At 41.7% G+C, this 20,254-nt stretch overlaps 1 protein-coding gene and 1 long non-coding RNA gene across 3 annotated transcripts in view; one reads left to right on the top strand and one right to left on the bottom strand.

Moving 5' to 3' along the window:
• Positions 1-2,237: 2,237 nt before the first annotated feature.
• Positions 2,238-20,254, top strand: part of Cbfb (core-binding factor subunit beta) — a 44,901-nt gene continuing 26,884 nt past the window's right edge. Inside the window, exons 1-3 of one of the 2 annotated variants that reach the window (XM_050143896.1) lie at positions 2,238-2,613; positions 2,851-2,937; positions 9,875-9,991. In XM_050143896.1, coding sequence (XP_049999853.1) covers positions 2,536-2,613; positions 2,851-2,937; positions 9,875-9,991 — 282 coding nt within the window. In that variant the 5' untranslated portion in view covers positions 2,238-2,535. The remainder of the gene's footprint in view (positions 2,614-2,850; positions 2,938-9,874; positions 9,992-20,254) is intronic. The other variant, XM_050143897.1, reaches the window with a different exon arrangement.
• LOC126502699 (uncharacterized) overlaps positions 2,957-20,254 on the bottom strand; it is a 39,544-nt gene continuing 22,246 nt past the window's right edge. The window contains exons 3-4 of the long non-coding RNA XR_007592017.1: positions 11,488-11,629; positions 2,957-4,914 (exon numbers count right to left, since the gene is read on the bottom strand). This is a non-coding gene — a long non-coding RNA (uncharacterized lncRNA). The remainder of the gene's footprint in view (positions 4,915-11,487; positions 11,630-20,254) is intronic.

The following is a 20,254-nucleotide window of genomic DNA, read 5'->3' as shown; positions in this document are numbered from 1 at the left end:
TAAAAGTGGGGTGTTTGTGGGCTAGAGATGTGTCACTCACATGCTAAAGTGATTGCCTAGCATGTGCAAAGCCCTGGATCCTGTCCATAGCACCACATAAACCACGTGTGATGGCTCATACCTGCAATCCCAGCACTGGGGAAGTAGAAGCAGAAGAATTGGAAAGTCGAGGTCATTTTTTACTACAAAATGAGTCATGAGAATGGGAGAGCTCATTTTCAAAATAAATCAATAGAGCCAGGTGATGGTGGTGCATGCCTTTAATCCCAGCACTCGGGAGGCAGAGGCAGGCAGAATTCTGTGAGTTCTAGGCCAGCCTGGTCTACAAAGTGAGTTCCAGAACAGTTTGAGATAGAGAAGCCTTGTCTTGAAAAAAACAAAAGCAAAATTTAAAAAAAAATCAATAAAAATTGGATCCTTTGCCAGATATAGCTGATACCAACTGTTGAGTGGGCCCATAACATTTCCATCTACTCCCTTAGATATGCTAGGACAAAAGGATAGGTGACTGAGTCTACTCCGGGTTTGATCTACATCACCTGGACTATGGCGGTGTGAATGAGAAATGTCCCCCATAAGCTCAGATGTTTGAAGACTTAATCCCCAGTGACAGCACTGTTTGGGTAGGTTTAGGAGATGTGGTCTTTTTGGAGGAAGTATGTCCCTAGGGGCCACCTTTGAGGTTTCAAAGTTACTGGCATTCCTAGATCTTACTCTGCTTCATGCTTTTAAGATGTGAGCCCTCAGCCGGGTGGTGGTGGTGCACACCTTCAGTGCCAGCACTCGGGAGGCAGAGGCAGGCAGAACTCTGTGAGGTCAGCCTGGTCTACAGAGTGAGTTCCAGGACAGCCAGGGCTAGGGTTACACACAGAAACCCTGTCTCGAAAAACCAAACCAAACCAAACAAACAAAAAAAGATGTGAGCCCTCAGCTCCCTGTTCCTGTCACCATGCCCCATCATGGACTCGAACCTGCTGCAGTGGTAAGTCCAATAAACTCCTCTATCAGTTGCCTTGGACATAGTGTTCTATCACAGCACTGGAAAAGTAGCACACACACAAAACCAACAACAAACCCTTGACTTTGGGCAATCAACTCCTCAGACTTCAACCATCCCAGTTTGTTAGGGACTGAGCAGCTCCTGGGGGGTTGGTGTGTGTGTGTGGGGGGGGGTCGTTGCTAAAACAAGGACAGTCTCTGGCAAACTAAGACAGTTGTGCCCAAGTTTAGGTCTCCATCTATAAAATAAGATTGGATGAGACTGGTTGTAAAAGTCTGCCAAAGTCTGTATTCAGAACTGATTCTAGAGACGTTGGGTGCATCCTCACAATGCTCAGCATCTGGCCAGATGCTGGCAGACTCGGCACCTATTTGCCATCCTTGAACTGATCTTTTAACGAACTGGAATTTTAAGGATCGGGATTCACTGAGGATCAGCTTTAGACCAAGCTTTGTTGCACATTCAGACTTTCTTCTGCTCTGGCTAAATGACTTCACTAGAACTTACAGATGTCTTGTTTCGTACTTGACTGCACATTTGGGTAAAAATATAGCCTGGCAACGGGTTACATATAATTTAGTTTTTTTTTCTTTAAATGATGTGCTAGATCTACATAAACACTCTCATACTAACACTATGTACTTATGAGCTTGCATTTTGGGAATTACCAATCTGAGACTTACTTACAAGCACTGGTCTGGTGGTGCTTGTCTAAAACCTTCGTCTGTAGAGAGATTCTTTAATGCCCATCTGGCTCCAACAGCTACCACCTTCCCACCATGATTCGGCTAGACGTCTACTTCCACCTTTGGGTGCCCAGTCCACATCCCTCCCCGACTGTGTGAAGTATGCAAAGTCCTCAAGGACTTAGGTTTCCTCGAATTCAAGTGGCTATCTGGGGTTACTCTGGGGGCCTGGCTGGGGAGCCAAGAAGTTCCGGATAGCCCAGAAAGGGCAGCAAAAAGGTCTGCAGGGCCGCTCCTAGTTGCTAAGGGAGGGGCGGATCCCTTCTGGGTGGCTCTTCTCGGAGAAGCCCGCCGACAGGCTAGGGGAAGGAGATTGTGCTGCGGAAGGAGCCGGGTTTCACTGCAAGCCAGCGGCCCCGCAAGCGGGTGGGTGGCGCATGCGCGGCGCGGGTCCTGGAGTTGTGAATGGTGCGTCTTGTTTGCTAGAGTTTGAGGCGGGCGGGCGCGCGAGAAGGAGGGGTGGGGCCGGCGGGGAGGGGGGGCAGGGAGAGAAAAGGGGGGGCCGGCGAGAGGAAGTGGCGGCAGCGGCCGGGGGAGGCTAGAGCTGTGTCTGCGCGGGCGGCAAGCAACGGCTGAAGCGGCGGCGGCGGTAGCGTGGTTTGGGCTCAAGCAGACGGCCGCACCTCAGACTCCCTGGAGCGGGAGCCCACGCGGGCGGGCTCCTGAAACAAAGAGCAGCGGGAGTCCAGACGCCGCGGGTGGGCGGTCAGCCGGTCAGCACCGAGCCCGCCAGCGGCTGCCCGCGCTAGCCCGGAGCGCGGCCGCTCGGCGCGGCCTGAGGGCGGGAAGATGCCGCGCGTCGTCCCCGACCAGAGAAGCAAGTTCGAGAACGAGGAGTTCTTCAGGAAGCTGAGCCGCGAGTGTGAGGTGAGGCGGGTGGGAGGCGCGGAGGCCTTGGCGCGCCCCGAGTGGGCCCGGGCGGAGAAAAGTTTAGTTTGAGCGGCTTGGTTCCCGGGGAGCCCGAGGCGGCGAGCCGGCCGAGGGGTAATCTCACCCCGGCAGCAGTCCGCCCACAGACTCTGCTTGCCCTTATCGGAGCCGCGGGGAGCGGGCGGGCGCCGCCGCGGATTTGCCTCCTGATTTCGGGCCATCTCTGCCCTGCAGATTAAGTACACGGGCTTCAGGGACCGGCCTCACGAGGAGCGCCAGACACGCTTCCAGAACGCCTGCCGCGACGGCCGCTCGGAGATCGTAAGTCTGCGGGCCCGGGGGCGCGGGGAGGCCGCGGGGGGACCTAGGCGCGCGCCACTCACTTGTTGCGCGCGGCCCGGGCGGGTTCCGGACGGCGCCGCGGACGCTGCGGCTCCCGGAACTGAGCGGGCGCAGGCTCACTTCCTAGTCCGGATTCGAATGGCAAAAAAAGCCGACGCCGGCGGCTCGGTCGGCCCTCGGGCGGGCACGCGTTCCTTCGCCTTGGCCGGCTGCGATGGTCGGTCCGTGGTTCCCAGAGCAGGCTCGGCTCTCGGAGTGGAGCTCAAACCCGAGCCTGGCAAGCGTCATCGCCTAGGCAGTGACCTCGATCGGGGATCGGAGTGTTTGTCGGAAGAATACACCCGTTCGTGAAAAGAATCACTTGGGGTCAGCGATAGTTCGTTTCTGAGAAGCGAGATTGGCAAATCCATATGTGAAGATATCTCCCCATACAGCCGAGAGTAAATCTACTCCACTTATCTGTTGCCCTGATAGCAGAGGGGGTAAAAAGGGCCCCGGAGGATGGACCATTTTCTTTACTTAGGATGTGAAGAGTCTGAAAGAACCGTCTGTTTTTCTCTTTCTAACCTAAACATGTCTCTCTTAGTATTGGAGTCCCTAAAGAATTGCCTCGTTCTATGAAACCAAACCCGTAGTTGATTTAGAGCCGCCTGCTTTATGTTTGAAAACTACTACTCATCCAGCCCTGGGTCGAAAAATATTAGTAACCTAGTTCCTCTCCGGGCTGTTAGCTGTCCCCTTCAGATGTTTTGGTTAGGAAGCAACAAAGAGAAGAAACTAAAGGAAAGAGAATTTTAGGTTTTTAGTTTTCGGTTTTTTGGTTTTGTTTTAGTGGAAACAATGTAATGGAATCTTGGTATTTGCTCAGTGACAGGCTCATTGCCTTATCCCAAACGTGAAGCAAAGGTACAATTTGAATGAATTCAGGTTAACAGTACAAGTCTATTGGCGAGTGTATTCTCTTCCCCAAACAATTTTTTTTCATTGAAATATAATTCACATATCATGAACTCAACCTTGGATCACTGAAACCAGATTTATTTTTTAAAGTTTTTTTTAGTATTTAAAATGAAGGCTCTTGGAATTGAATTGATACTGAGATGGTACTAGATGCATCAAGAACTATATAGAATATTTGATCAGTAAAGTGTTTCATAAAAGAAAGCCTACCGCTTCCAATCCATATCTGGTTTCATGAGTAGTTGTGATAGTTACATGCTTGCAAAAGCATTAGAAATGCTTTTCAGCATTGGCCCTGGGTGGTAGAAGAAAATCCTCGGTTGGCCCAGTGATGATGGCATCCTTTGCCTGCATTTCGGAAGCAAGAGGTGGATAGTATACTTGATAAAGGATTTCCTGGATGTTTTCCAATGATAAATGTAAAAAATAAAATACAAATAAAATAAACTACTGTTTAAAGCTAAGTTGTTTTTTAATGTAGTGATGCTTAGCCAGTAGGATTTATTTATTTATTTGTCCTATCAGAGTTTGGTGCGTGTAATTATAAATTGGGCATATAATTCTAGACACAGTATATCTAAACAGCTGTATTTTAATGTTGTGAAGTAGCAGTGTTACAGCTTGCAGTATTTGTCATAAGTTTCTTCTAGAATGAATTACACATTCTAGGCTCTCAAGTATTTGGCCCTACAAGTTTTATTTTTCTGTTTTTCTTTGAGAAAGGTCATATGTAACCTAGGCTGGCAATATATAGCCTTGGATGAATTTATTCTCCAGCTTGGATCTCCCAAGTCCTAGATTGCAGGTGTTTGCCATGCATGGTACAACTGAGAAGCACCCCAGTTCCTTAAAAATTTAATAAGCTTTGTTTATTCTCTGAAAAATTTTCAAGAAAGATAGATTGAGCCGGTTGGTGGTGGTGCATGCTTCTTTAATCCCAGCAAGGCCTGGTCTACAGATCAAGTTCCAGGACAGCAAGGGATATACAGAGAAACCCTGTCTCGAAACAAAAAGAGAGGGGGAGAGAGAGAGAAAAAAAATGTTTTTATTCCATACTCTCAGTCTTTTTTTGAGATTATAATTCATTTTTCCCTTCCCTTTTTTTTCCTGCTCTCATGCTTTCCCATATATACCCCTCCCCACTTTCCTTTAAATTCGTAGCCTTTTTTTCATTTCATTCATATGTATATATATTTCAATATAAATATATATTTCTAAATATAACCTTTTCAACCCGTACAATATTATTTATGTATGTTTTCAGGGCTGACCATTTGGCACTGGACAGCCAATTTGGTGTCCTCTTCCCAAGGGAAGACCACTTCTCTGGATCCCAGCTTCTCCCATTTGTCTCACTTCTTTGTGTAGGGTTGCGGCCCAGTGGACTTTTCCCAGTCCAGTTTGGCATGTCCAGTGTCATCCTTGTTCGGTTAGTCATGTTGGTGAGACTTCATGAGTATAGCTTCTGACATTACCGGAGACAGTCTCAGCAAATTCCCCGCTCTCTGGCTCTTAAACAATCTTTCTACCCCTTCAGTGTTCCCTGAGGCTTAGGTGCAGGAATGTTTTGTAAATGTATCCATTGGTACTAGGCTCCACGACAAGTAATTAATTTTTAATTTTTTTTAACGTTTATTAATTCAGTGGAGGAGGCAGTATGTGTGGCTTGGTGAGTGGAGGTCAAAGGGTAACTTAGAGAAATTGGCTCTTTCCTTCACCATGTGGGTCCCAGGGTTTGGATTTATGTTGTCAGGGTTGGGTATGTAAATAATTTTACCTTTCATTTGTTAACTAATTTAATTATTTTTATTTGGAAAGGAATTTCACATTTCCTTCTCTTTCTGGTTTTTACCTTTTAATTAATTGTTTCCTATTCTCCACCTAGTACTAAGAATTGTCCTAAGGTCTTGAGCATGCTATGCAAGTAGTATATATAACTGAACTGTAGCCTTTTGAAAGAGTTTTATTTTAAACTTTGAAAGAGGGTCTTACTAAGTTGCTTTGAATTTGTGATCTTTGTGCTTCCTGACATAGGATTATGTTGCTTTCATTTATTTTTGATGGACCACGGGCAGCAGGCAGACTATCAAGTAGCCCAGGCTAGCCTCATATTCAGTATGTAGCGGAGGATGACCTTGAATTGATTCTTTTGCCTCCTGTATAAGTACAGGACTCTATGGGCTAGAGCTGTTCTATCCGGTGGTTGAGGTCATGCCTAGCCCTCCAAAGAAAACTTGCAGGACCTGTAGCTCACAGAAATAGAGGTCATACTCTTGAGTATCTTCTAAGTAAAAATATTTTTTTGTTTTGTATCAAAAATATTTGATTATCTGAATTTTGAATTTAGATGTTATATAATTTAATGCCTCAAATTTATATCTTCTGAACTGATTGTGGTGGAACTTGCTTTGTTAACCAAGTTGACCTTGAATGCAGAGATCCACTTGCCTCTGCATCTTGAGTGCTAGGACTAAAGGTGTGCACCACCATGCCTGGTTATTAATTCTTAGAGTAAGCTTGTTGGAAATGTCTTTAATACTAACAATACAGGGAATAATTATGAGAGAAAATGAGAGTTATGATTCTACTATGAGAAGTTAGAGAAGCAGAAACTTCTTTTTTTGAATCTCCCATTTTTTGTGTGTACACACATTCATGCAGGCGCTCACTCTTGCATGAATGGTGTGCTCGTGGAAGTTGGGACAGTTGAACTGAAATCAGCACTTTCTTTCCACCGTCTGGACAGTGGCAGTGAATCAGGTCGGCAGGCTTGTGCTGCAGCACCTTTATCTACTGAGCTGCCTCCCAGGCCCCATTTTGTGTTTTGACGCAAAAACTCACTTAATACAGGCTAGCATTGGAACTTGTGACCCTCCTGCCTCTGCTGCTTGACTGCTGTAATTACCGGTGTGAGCCACACCCACCTTAGGAAGTCTGAGGTTGCCATTCACACAGAATGTGAGGTAATAGAATCTGCAGTGTCTCAGCACAGAGCTGATTTAGGGCACTAGTGGTTGAAGGATTTGCCTCTTAGTAAACACAGCTGTCAACAAACATGCCTCCTGGGCTGGATTTAACCTGCCAATTCTCGGTTCTGAAAATGTTCTCTAAGGCCAAGAAAGTTAGCCCTCAGTGATTTCTCTTTGGCTGTGTCTAAGCTTTGTGCCTGCAGTCTCAGTGCTGGCGAAACTGAGTGAACTAGATGACCTAGGCCCTGGAGTATGAAGACAACCTGGGCAGAATAGTAAGATACAGTCTCCAAAGACAAAACTTAGCGTGACAACTCCTGCCAGTGATCCCAGCACGTGGGTACTTGAGACAGGAGGACTGCCTGGAATTTGAACAGCCTGGCCTCTGTGCTGAGTTTTAGGGCATCTTGTGGAGAGGGATTATTTCTCTTATATTATTCAGGGCACATTTATATAATGCTTACTGGTACTTTTTGAACTACCTTAATAAGGAAACTGAAGTATGCCTTCAGTCATACAGCCTAGGCAGATTTCCTTCTAGAATTCTGGTATTCATTTTGGGAGGGGATGGGGTTGGGCAGGGTCTCATGGAGCCCTGGTTGGTTTTAAACTTAATATGTAACCAAAGGTGAACTTGAATTCATGAATCTGCTTTTCATTTGAACTTGTGCTGGTAGAGCTTTTATGGGTAAAACTTACCCGGTTGAGAGATTGAGCAGTTAGGCTGATGAATTGTACTTATAGTGCCAGTAATAGAAATAAATAGGTGAGAGAGCAAAAGGATTGGTTAAGGCCATCTTGGGCCATATAGTGGGACCCCTTCTCCTCCCCTTCCTCCTCCTCCTCCTCCTCCTCTTCCTCCTCCTCCTCCTCCTCTTTCTCCTCCTCCTCCTCCGCTGCTGCCTGCATGTATCCCTGCAGAGAGGGCACCATATCTCATTATAGATGGTTGTGAGCCACCATGTGGGTGCTGGGAATGAACTCAGGACCTCTGGAAGAGCAGCCAGTGCTCTTAACTTCTGAGCCATCTCTCCAGCCCCCGGGACCCTTTCTAAAGTTGTTATTCCTCAGGGGAACTGATGAATGAATTTATCATCTAGTAGCTTTGAGCATGTCCCCCGAATGTGAGCCCCTTGCTTTCAAATGAAGGTTATGTTTTACAAACAGTTGATGCTTCAGAATTTAATTAGCAAAATAAAACTATGCTTCTAGCAAAGAGGAGTTCATACACAGATGACTTTAAAACTTTCATTTATGTATATGGGTGTTTTACCTTCATGTATGTCTATGCCCTATGTGATGTGCCTGGTGCCCACAGAGGTCAGGAGGGCATTGGATCCCTGGGAAGTTGAGGTGCAGATGATTGTGGGCCTCCATAAGGATGCTGAGAATTGAACTCCAGCCCTTTGAAAGAATAGCCATTGTTCTTAAGACTGAACTATCTCTCCAGTCCCTAAAATGATTTTTTCCCCCAAGTCAAGGTCTCACTATATAGCTCTGGCTATCCTGAAACACACTATGTAGACCATGATGGCCTTGGAGTCTTAGAAATCTACCAGTTCTGTCTTCCAAGTGCTGGGATTAAGGGCGTGTGCCCTTATGCTTAGCCTAAAATGTCAGGTTGGTTTTTTTTTTGTTTGTTTTTGTTTTTGATTTTGATTTTTTGCTTTGTTTTGGTTTTATTTTTCTAGACAGGGTTGGGTTTCAAAGCTGGGCGTCAGGTCTGGGCCATGCTGCCTGACATGTGTCAGGACACTCCTGTTTTTGTTCTTGTTTTTATTTCAAGGATCTCTGTATGCAAGTCTGTGCACCATGTGTGTGCAGTTCCTACAGAGGCTTAAGAGGGCATAGGATCCCCTGGAACTAGAGTTACAGCTGCAAGGTGGGTGCTGGGGATCAAACCTGGGTCCTCTGCAAGAGCAGCCAGTGCTCTAATGTTGGACCATTGATCCAGATCAAAATGTGTGGTTTTTTAAAAAATACTGTTTTTACTTATTTCTTTCTAAATCTCTTGGAAAGGGGAATAATGGTATTTTTGGATTTTGTTTTCTGTGGGGGAAGGAAATAAGAGTTAAATTGCTCAGAGGCTACATAAAATTTTTTTGATGATGGTTTTAGATTGTTCTACATATTGAGCTGTACCATCTAATGTTTCTTCCTCCCTCTTTCTTTCTTTCTCTCTCTCTCTCTCTCTCTCTCTCTCTCTCTCTCTCTCTCTCTCTCTCTCTCTCTCTCTCTNTCTCTCTCTCTCTCTCTCTCTCTCTCTCTCTCTCTCTCTCTCTCTCTCTCTCTCTCTCTCTCTCTTTCTTTCTTTCTTTCTTTCTTTCTTTCTTTCGCCAGGGTCTCTTGTGTAGCCCTGGATGTCCTGGAACCAGGCTGATCTCGAACTCAGCTCACAAAGCTCCACCTGCCTCTGCCTCCTGAGTGCTGCTAGAATCAGGGTGTGCACTATCACACTTGGCCTCCTAGTACTTTGTTTTTTCATTGACTTTGGAACTCATGCTTTAAAGTGTACTTAAATACTGCAGGTTTTTAAAATGACCCACACATGGTTGCATGTTTTCTTGAGCCAAAGAAGCAAGAAAAAATAAAATCTCATTTGTACAACTTTAAATTATGTTATTCTTTAAAATTCAAAATCATGGGTGATTTTCACATTTGAAAATAAAATTTTAAATCCAGGGATAGAGGTTTTGGTTAGACACGAGCAATGTGAGTTCCTAACGTCAGCAAAAAAATGACCTGAAAGAAAGTATTGATTCCATGTCTGATTTTATATTTAAGCAGCCAATGGCAAATGCCCTTAAAATGGAATCAGATGTTTGTAACTTAATACTTAAGAAAAATGATGAGTGCATGTTTTTTACTTTTAAGTATTCTCAGTGCTGCCTGGCTTAAGACATAAACTGATGTAAAAATAAATGACTGCCTGCATAATTTATGTGATGTCCTGCTCCTGATCCTGTTTGTATTGATTTTTCTAAAAGGCTTTTGTGGCCACAGGAACCAATCTGTCTCTCCAGTTTTTTCCGGCCAGCTGGCAGGGAGAACAGCGACAAACACCTAGCCGGGAATATGTCGACCTAGAAAGAGAAGCAGGCAAGGTAGGAAATATCTTTGCTATTTAAAGTATTGTGAATTGTTTGTTTTATTATTGTCTCATTACTTGCATTTTAATAAGGAGATTATTAGTCTGACTACCCAGATGTATGGTCAGATTTGTTAAAAGAATGTAAAATGATTTTAATGACTTTTATAACATTTAATTCCTAATTATATATATAAGATAATTATCAAGAGAAATTCTAACTTATAGGAAAGTATTCTACATTTAATAGTCAAATTTTGATTTCTTTAAATATTAGTACAAAATTTTTTGTCTGTACTAAAATATATTATGATAGTCTGAAATGAAGGAGAAAAAAATGGAGGAAAACTGTATGTTTAAAATTTTTTTAAAAAAATTAAATGCTTCTTTGTAAACAAGTTATAGCTATTTTGTTAATATAACAGTTGATTTTAAGAACATCATAAGAAAACATCTACTTGAAAATATTTTTTATTTAATTAAAGGAAAACTTTCTGGGAATTCAAATAAATGCTTTACAATTTTTATATTAGAAGTGAGGTTAAAGTTATAAAAATAGGTAGAAATGTTTACGCTGATACACTGATAACTTAAAAATCTATGTTATGTTACTTGATAAAAATTTAATAAATATTTTAGATTGATCTTTGATCAAAGAATCACTTTCAAAGAATTAAAAAAAATTTAAATCAACTTATTTTATAAACTTTTATATCCAGTTGTATACTTGTTTTTTTTCCTGCTTTCTCTTTAGAATGGTTTTGTTGGTGTTTGGGGGTTTTGCTTGTTTGTATTTCTGGGACTTTTTTGTTTTTGTTTTGATACAGAGGGGCGGTCTCTGGTAGCAATGGCTGACCTAGAATTCTTGGATCCTTCTGACTCTACCTTGGACTGCCAGGGTTACAGGTGTGTGCCACCACACCCAGCTTGTAGTATGTTACCACACCTGTTTCTAGCAACTTGCTAAATTTGGCTAAATTATTTTCCTAAGTGTCATCACCATCACCGTTGTGTGGCTTGGCAGATTTGGCCTCTTTAGTTTGGGAGCAGTTCTTGGACTTCTTAATGATTCCAGGTCAGCCTAGCTACAATGAGACCCTGTCTCAAAACAAAACATTGCTGGTCCAATGGCTCTGCAGGTAAAAATGTGTGCCTGGCAACCTTGATGACCTGATTTGGATCCTCAGAATCTATTGTGGCTGTTATCACAGGTTCAGCATTCCTACCACAAGGTGGGAGATAAGAGTCCAGAGGAACTACCAGAAGCTAGTGGACATCACAGTCATAGACACACAGGAAAGACCCTGACTAAAAACAAAAATGGAAGGAAAGAGCTGGTCCTGAAAAACTGTTCTCTGGTGTTCAGACACATCTGCACCCCCATCACACACAAATAATAAAATAACTCTTTAAAAAAATGAAAAGCAACAACTGAAAAGAATTAGCAGCATATAAACACTAATTAAAAGATTTATCTTTTTAAAGATTTATTATGTTTAGTGTTCTGCCTACATGTATACTTGCAGACCAGAAGAGGGCACCAGATCTCACTGTAGACTGTTGTGAGCCACCATGTGCTTGCTGGGAATTGAACTCAGGAACTCTGGAAGAGCAGCTCTTAACCCCTGCTCCATCTCTCCAGCCCCAGATTTACCTGTTTTAAGTATAGTGAAAGATTTTGTTTAGATTTGTTCTTTTTGTTTTTAGAGACAGGGTTTCTCTGTGAGGAGCTCTGACTGTCCTGGTCCTGTGTAGACCAGTCTAACCTCGAACTCACAGAGATTCACCTGCTTCTGCCACCTGAGTGCTGAGATTAAAAGTGTGTGCCTTCGCCACCCAACTGGATTTGATTTTATTCAGTTATTCATTCATTCATTCATTCATTTATTTGGTTTTCAAGACATGGTTTCTTTGTAGCTTCGGAGCCTGTCCTGGAACTAGCTCTTATAGACAAGGCTGGCCTTGAACTCACAGAGATCTGCCTGCCTCTGCCTCCCAAGTGCTGGGATTAAAGGTGTGTGCCACCACTGCCTGGCTACTCATTGTTTTTTTTAAATCCTTCAGTCTTTCCCTTTTCAATCTAAGATTAACTAGTTGCCCATAAAAGATCAAATCTAGGCCAGGCGTTGGTGGTGCATACCTTTAATCCCAGCACTCAGAAGGCAGAGGCAGGTGGATCTTGTGATTTGGAGGCCAGCCTGGTCTACAAGAGCTAGTTCTGGGTTAGGCTCTGAAGCTACAGAGAAACCCTGTCTCCATAAAACAAAACAAAACAAACAAACAAACAAAAAATGGAGTAGTTGTTATATAATATTCTTTCTTGTGTACTAACTTTAATTGGAAAATTAAACTTACTACTTAAAATGTGTTTCAATTTCAGTAGCAAATGATAAAACTAGTACAAGGTATCAAAAAATTTACATATTACTAATTCTGGTTTTAGAAGTTTGTTTTTCTAAAAGGATAGATGTAAATATTTTCAGTTTTGCAGGCTTGTGTTCTCCGTTGCAGCTTTTTACGTCTGTAGTTGTAGTGTCAAAAGAGCTGAACAGGTGAGTAGGGATATATTCCAAGAATGTGGTAATGTTAGCCAAAAATCAGTATTTTTCTTTTATATATAAATTGTGTTTACATATAGATGACAGATCTTTCATCTATAGTTTTGCCAACACCTATACTCACCAAAAAAAAAAAAAAAAAGAAAAAAGAAAAAAAGGCAGAAAACAAACAACACCCTTTTGACCTATTGCTGCACACTGCTAAGGTAAAGTACTCCAGTTGATTTAAGAAAGGAATACTAACCTAGGTGCTCTCATCCATTGCATTCAGACTGTGGGATCTTATATTTTCTTTCTTCCTTTTTATGCGTTGTTGTTATCTTTAGACTTTCTGTCTCCACAGGCCTAAGGTTGACTACCAAACAATTTGAAGAATTTTCCCAAATGTTAATTATTTGCCAATGTTAATTCTTATTTTTATCAGATACCAAATGAGTACCATCTCATGTTTTTTCCACCTAGTTTGAACTCCTGATCCTCCCACCTGTATTTCCCAGGTGCGGAGATTGCAGGTGTGTAGATTCCTTTACTTTAACCTAGTTTCCTCCCAATCCTCTTGTTTCTCTTGACTGGTAAGTGACCAGGAACATTTGCAGTTTTAAATAGGTGGTGTTGGTAGAGAAGCGACCTAAAGAAGGTTAGGAGATGATGTGCCATGGAGGCGTCTAGGGGAACATTGTAAAGGACCATGTGCTGCATACTATATAGTTGACACGCAGGCCGCTGTAGCTAGAGGAGACAGTAAAAGATTAGACAAGGGAAATAAAGCAAAGAGCTGTTTAGTTTGACCATGGTACACAATTATAATGACTTGATTTTTTTCAAGACAGTTTCTCTGAAGCCCTGGCTATCCTGAAGCTCACTCTGTAGACCAGGCTGACCTAGAACTTAGAGATCTGCCTGCCTCTACCTTCTGAGTTCTGTCTTTAAAGGTGTGTAGCATCACCTCCTGAATTGACAGACTTTTTTTTTTTAATGAACATGCTTTTATTATATTTTTATTTGTGTATATACATTTGTAAGGTTGTGGAAATCTGTTCTTTATGTCGAATGTAGGGATTAAACTATATTTAGTAGGCTTCACAGCAAGTGTTTTTAACCATTGAACTCTCACTTGCCCAAAGATGTTGTTCTTTTTTAGTTTTTAAATTTCCCCTGGTTTATTTGTTTTAGTTTTTAAAGTCAGGGTCTCACATAGCTCAGACTGATTTTAACTTTTCTATATAGCTGAGGTTAGCCTTGAACTTCTAATACTCTTCCCTCAGCCTCCAATTCTGGGTGTGTGAACCAGTACACCTGGCTTGACACCGCCTTTTATTCTGAGTGCAACTGAAGAGTAATGTCAGGGTTCCAAGCAGATGAATGATATGGTTTGTGTTAGGTTTTGACAGATTCACTCTGTATTCTAGGTTGATAATAGATTGTAAAGGCCACAGTGAAGTAGGGAAACCAGTTTGGCTATTGAAGTAATCTTGGCAAGGCGATGGTGGTGCAGTGAGAGGTGAAAGTATTCTGAAATAAAACCATCTGAGTTTGTTTGTAAATTGGATGTAGTGGGTGGGAAAGAGTGTGCTAAGAACAGCTCCACCTCTTTGGCGAGAACAACTGGAAATGTGGGGCTGCCACCATCTGAGATGGGAAGGGTGCAGATAGAGGAAAAAGCAGGTTTGCTCAGTTTAAGACATGTGATGATTGCTTGTTTTTATAGCTTCTGTTTCCTTACTGCCTACTCTGAACTCCCAAAGCTAACTAACAAATTGATTCTTCATCTGTTTATCTCAAGAGTTCAGTGACCTTTGAAAAGAATCAATCAACTTCATTGAAATATAGCTTAAATATAATAAAATGCACTACTTTAATAGCGTAACTTTTACTTTAACAAATGTATGCATACACATAAATGTACTATGATTAAGGTAATGTTTAGCCACTCCAAAGGTTTTCTCAGGCTTCCTTACACAAATCTGGGATCATTGTAGCTGTACGGCTCTGGGTCAGGTTCTCTCTTGAGATCACATTCACACTGTTAGATAGGGCTAGACAGTCTCTGAAGACTGGTCTAGAGCCAAAGGATGTACTTCTAAGCTCATACGACTTCTGTTCGAAGATGTGTGCTTTTCTGTGCTGAAAAAAATGAATGAAGTCACCATGCTTTTTATGACTACTTCTCCGAGTCATTTGTGTCTCATTTGGTTTATTAGCAGCTAGTCACTAAGTCTAGGCCACATTCAACAGAGAAGGGGATTATTACACTTGGGTATGAATACCAGGATGATGGGATCATTGACCATGTTGGAGCCCAGCCACAATAATAATTGTTAAATTTACTGAATTCAAAACAGCTTACAATGTTAGTAAAGAAGAAACTATTTTTTATTCAAAACAGTAGTTTTGTGATTTAAGAAAATGGCTTCAGAAAGTAGCCCCTTTTATTCTTTTGCTTATGTGATAGCAAGAGTATTTTTACCTAGGCCTGTTAGTGAAGGTCAAAAATTCAAGTGAGTTCAAGGCCAACCTGGGCAACTTAGGGAAACCTTGTCTCAAAATATAAGACAAAAAGAAGGCTGGGGATGGAGATCAGTGTTAGAGCTTTTGCCTAGCACTTATGAAGCTCTAGGTTCAAGCCCCACACACACTCAATTTTCCCCCCAAACTAAGGATTTTGATTTTTTGTTTTATTTTTTCCAAACCAAAGGTCTTTAATAAGGAAGGTCTCTTAGCAGGCTATTACCTAAACATAGGTGTTTTATGTAAGATCAAGATAGAGCATAATATTGTTAAAGAATTTGAAAATTTTTAAAAAGGGTAGGCTGCCCTGTAACTCATCATGGATCAGTTTGGCCTTGAAACAAAAAGAAAAAAAATTTTTTTTTTTTTTTTTTAAGTTTTTCGAGACAGGATTTTTCTGTAGCTTTGGAGCCTGTCCTGGCACTAGTTCTTGTAGACCAGGCTGGCCTTGAACTCACAGAGATCTGCCTGCCTCTGCCTCCCAAGCGCTGGGATTAAAGCCCGGCTAAAAAGAAAAAAATGTATATGGGTGTTTTGCCTGCTTGTAAGTTTTTTTCACCCTGTATGTGATTGGGGTCCATGGAAGAGGCCAAAAGAGGGCATTGGATTCCCAGGAACTGGAGTCATAGAAGATTATGAGCTGCTACATGGGTGCAAGGAATTGAACCTGGGTCCTCTGGAAGAATAGTCAGCCCCATTTGAAACATCTCTCCAGCCCCATTTGAAACAGTTGTCTACTTGAACTGTTTGTATTTGACATGTCATTGGTTTTGTTTTGGATGGTACCCATGGAACCCAGAGCCTTGCATGGGTTACTCAAGTACTCTACTTCTGAGATGTGTTCCTAGCCCTTATCTTGGCTCTTAGAGTCTTTCAGGGAAGATTTAAAATACTACAGCCTAGTAGAGAGGTAGAGTCAACGCATTTGCATATTTATAAGTGGTAAGCAGAATATTCCTCATGTGAGGATTAAATGAAGTACCAGAAAATACATTTGAAATTTGAATTGTTTCGAGACTAGTCTCTTATAGTACAAGTTGGTCTTGAACTCGTGTTTATTCTGCTTCTACCTCCCATTGTTGCACAGATTACAGGTTTATGCCAGTATGCCCAGCAATGAAAATGCGTCTTAAATTGTAACCCCCTATCCAAAGTTAGGCTATTAGATGGTTTTATAGGTAAGATTGTAACTGAATAGTGTTAATGCTGTAGTATGGCTTGGTAAGTTATTTCAGGTAGGCCCACGATGCTGCTGGAATACTTCATCTTGCCCTAGTAGTCCATCTTGGTATATTATACACCTTGGCAACCAAGATTTTTTTTTTTTTTTTTTTTTTGGTTTTTCGAGACAGGGTTTCTCTGTGGTTTTGGAGCCTGTCCTGGAACTAGCTCTTGTAGACCAGGCTGGTCTCGAACTCACAGAGATCCGCCTGCCTCTGCCTCCTGAGTGCTGGGATTAAAGGCGTGCACCACCACCGCCCGGCAACCAAGATGTTTTTAATTCTTCTTTAAACTGCTTCCTTGTAATTTAGCTGTCAAAAGACAGCTAATGAAAAGCAACTTATCAGAACTTAAATCATTCCTAAATTGAAATTATATAGACTCATCTTAATTCCTTTGCTCCTTCCTCTTAGGACTTTCCAATTACATTTTATTTCAAATGAATGCAAATGGTTTTGGTTGACCATAATTAATAGTCTTGAATGATCACATTAATGTTTTTTTTTCATGTATTCTATTTGACTATATATGGTAATTGTATGGTCTAATTTTTCTAAATCATATGAAAGCTGATTTCAAAAATTAAAAAATGAACTTTTGTTTACTGTTGGTTGACCCTGTACTGATCCTATGAAAATTGAGTATTCTATTTTTGTCTGGGCTCAGGAAGAGAAAGGTTTAACTCTTTTCTAAAAAGTAATTTTCAGGGCTGCGCATGGTCCGACCTTTTTTCTTTTCTTTATTTTTCTTTTTCTTTTTTGAGACAGGGTCTCATTATGTAGCTCTAGCTGTCCCCAAACTCAGAGATCTGCCTGACTCTGCCACCCAACTGCCAGGATTAAAGGTGTGCACCGTCACACCTGTCATAAGATACTTTGATCCTCTTTCCTTAGCCTTTCAAGTGCTGGGATTATAGGCTTGCCAATTCTTATGAAGATAGAATAGCAAAGTGGTTTTTAACTGAATTTTATTTAGTGGATGAAGAAATTTTGAGCAGGCTCCTCTGTTTAAGATATATTACCTCTTATTTTCCCTCTTTTCCTCCCAATTTTTAACATGTCTGTCTGTCTGTGCCGGGCAACTTGTAGGTGTAAGTTTTCTTTCTTCTACCATGTGGGTTCTAGGGATTGTACTCAGATTGCCAGGCTTGGCAGCAGTTGTTCTTAACAGTGAGCCATCTTGCCAGCCCCGATTAAACAATTTCTACTTAGACTAATACAGACTAATATTTTAACTTAAAATCATGTATATTTCATAATATGGGTATGGCTAGTCCATAAATATGTACTAGGGGCTCACAGGAGGAAAAGACGGTGGTGTTTATATATGGACATGGCTGATCTCAAACTCAGTCCTACCAATATCTTCCAAGGACCAGGATTACAGGTTTTTGCCACTGTGCCCAGCAATTTACTAATTTATTGAATATGTGGTTAAGTGTGTATACATGTACACAAGTTTCAAAAATGTTTTCGAGTTTTGCATTTTACAATTTGTCGTTTGAACTATATGAAGTAGGTTTGTAGATTGCATTAATTAGATTATTGTAAGAAGCTATGTTTTCTCCTACACACAACCCTGTTGTTATTTAGAGTCCAATGGGAATAAATGACTGTAGTGACTGTCTGTAGTGGCTGACTGTGCACTTATGAACAGAGGGGACCATGTGGCTACCAGAGGGTGAGTCAGAACCAAGTCTTTGAAAGGAATCTGTTAAGTCGTCTGCAGAAATGATTACAGCTGGGCAGCAAGGTACATATTTCATCAGTGGAATCTTGTTTTCCTGGGTGCTTCTGGCCAGTCTAGCATTATAGCTAGCTTGTCTGATGATTCATTAGTTTGTGGGTAGAACAACTGTTCATTGTCTGGGAGTGGGGTAGGGGATAGCTGTTTCCCTTAAAAAAAAAAATGCCACGTAGAGCTTTGGTGGAAATGTATATGTAAGCAGTGTTTCTGTGGTGGTCTGGATTTTTACTTAATCGTTGTCTTAATTTTTACTAAAGGAGATATATTTCCAGCAATGGTTGTAAAATGTGAGGAATGTTGTGCTGGTAAGTGAAAATAAGTAGTTTGACGGCCAGGCATGGTGGTACACACCTGTGACCCCAGCATTTAGGAGATGAAGACAGGAAGGCTTGTGAGTTCAAAGCCATACTGTGCTACACAGTGAGAACCTGTCTCAAAAACAAAAACCTCAAATAAACAATAACAACAAAAAGTAAGTAGTTTGGAAATGATTAGTGTAGGGAAGCTAAGAACTTTTCTATTTTCTTGCTCTTTTATTAATAAATATATAGCTATTTATGGGGGGGGATGAAGAGATGACTCAGTGGTTAGAGCTACTCTTTCAAAGGACACTGGTTTAATTCCCAGTACCCACAGGGCAGCTTAAAACAATCCATAACTCTAGTTCCAGAAGAGCTAATGGATGAATTCTTCTGACCTTTAGGGCACCAGGCAACCCAAATACTGTACACAGACATACATGTTAGCAAAACTGAATATTACCAGTTTATTTATTTATTTATTTTTACTATTTTTGTTTTTGTTTTGTTTTTTTTCGAGGCAGGGTTTCACTGAAACAGTCCTGGCTGGTCTGGAACTCACTCTGTAGACCAGGCTGACCACAAACTCAGCGAGATCCACCTGCCTCTGCCTCTGCCTCTTAAATTCTGGGATTAAAGGCATGTGTCGCCACTACCCAGCCTTATTTTCTTATTTTGTTTTTGGTTTGTTTTTGTTGTTGTCTTTTAATTTTATGAGGCAGGGTTTCTCTTTGTAACAGCCCTGGCTGTCCTGGAACTAACTAACTCTCTCTCTCTCTCTCTCTCTCTCTCTCTCTCTCTCTCTCTCTCTCTCTCTCTCTCGGTTTTTCAAGACAGGATTTCTCTGTAGCTTTGGAGCTCTTGTAGACCAGAGCTAGCCTCCCGAGTGCTGGGATTAAAGGCGTGTACCACCCCTGCCCAGCCCTATTTTGTTTTTGTTTTTTGTTTTTTTTGAAGACAGGGTTGATCTCCGTAGTCCTGGCTATCCTAGAACTCTCCTGTAGGCCATGCTGGCCTCAAACTCAAGATCTACCTGCTTGTGCTTCCCACGTGCTAGAATTAAAGGTGTGTGCCACCGGGGCTGGAGAGATGGCTCAGAGGTTAAGAGCATTGCCTGCTCTTCCAAAGGTCCCAAGTTCAAGTCCCAGCAACCACATGGTGGCTCACAACCATCTGTAATGGGGTCTGGTGCCCTCTTCTGGCCTGCAGGCATACACATAGACAGAATATTGTATACATAATAAATAAATAATTAAAAAAAAAGGTGTGTGCCACCATACCCAGTTTGTAAGTTTGTATTACAGAGAAGAGAAATACTCTTTCCAATTGAAAAAAAAATTTTTTTTTTGAAGAATGACATCTTTGCTTCTTCCTTTTGTCAATAGATTTGAGGTTGGTTTCTGTGCATATTGATTTATGATTGAATATTGATGTGCAGTGGTTATGTTTATAAATTTACAATCATTGTGCTTTGCTTATCTCAAAATTATCTTCTTCAGAACTCAAAGTAGTTCTTTGAAGCATAGCTTTTCTACTTTCAGTTTGCCTCACCTCAGCTACCTAGAATCTTTCCTAAATGGGATTGGCGTGGCAGGGGGAAAGACAGCTGAGCTGTAGATGCCACTGCTACTTCCAGATTGCTTATTCTTAGAACAAGCAGCCTCTAGACCTTCAAAGAATGAAATATTGTACAAGTTAATAAATGAGAAATTGATCAGACTTTTTCACACCCTTCTTCTGACACTTAAATTTTAGGACCCAAGTTTACCAATTTATTTTTATTTATTATAGCTGTCTAAGGGGGAGTAGAGTTAAAAGGAGTGAAGTTAGGTGTCTTGCTCAGTGTCATATTTACTTAGTACATGGAAAGGTTTAATCTCTATTAACAGCTAACACACAACTCTTTCCCTCCCCCCCCCCCCCCCCTCCCCCCCCCCCCCCCCCCCC

The sequence above is a fragment of the Alexandromys fortis genome, unplaced genomic scaffold (assembly GCF_014885135.2).
Source record: "Alexandromys fortis isolate MF-2015 unplaced genomic scaffold, M_Fortis_MF-2015_v1.1 scaffold_1, whole genome shotgun sequence".
Classification (NCBI taxonomy): Eukaryota; Metazoa; Chordata; class Mammalia; order Rodentia; family Cricetidae; genus Alexandromys; species Alexandromys fortis.
The sequence above is the reverse complement of the archived record's forward strand: the minus strand, read 5'-3'. Positions and strand labels throughout refer to the sequence as shown.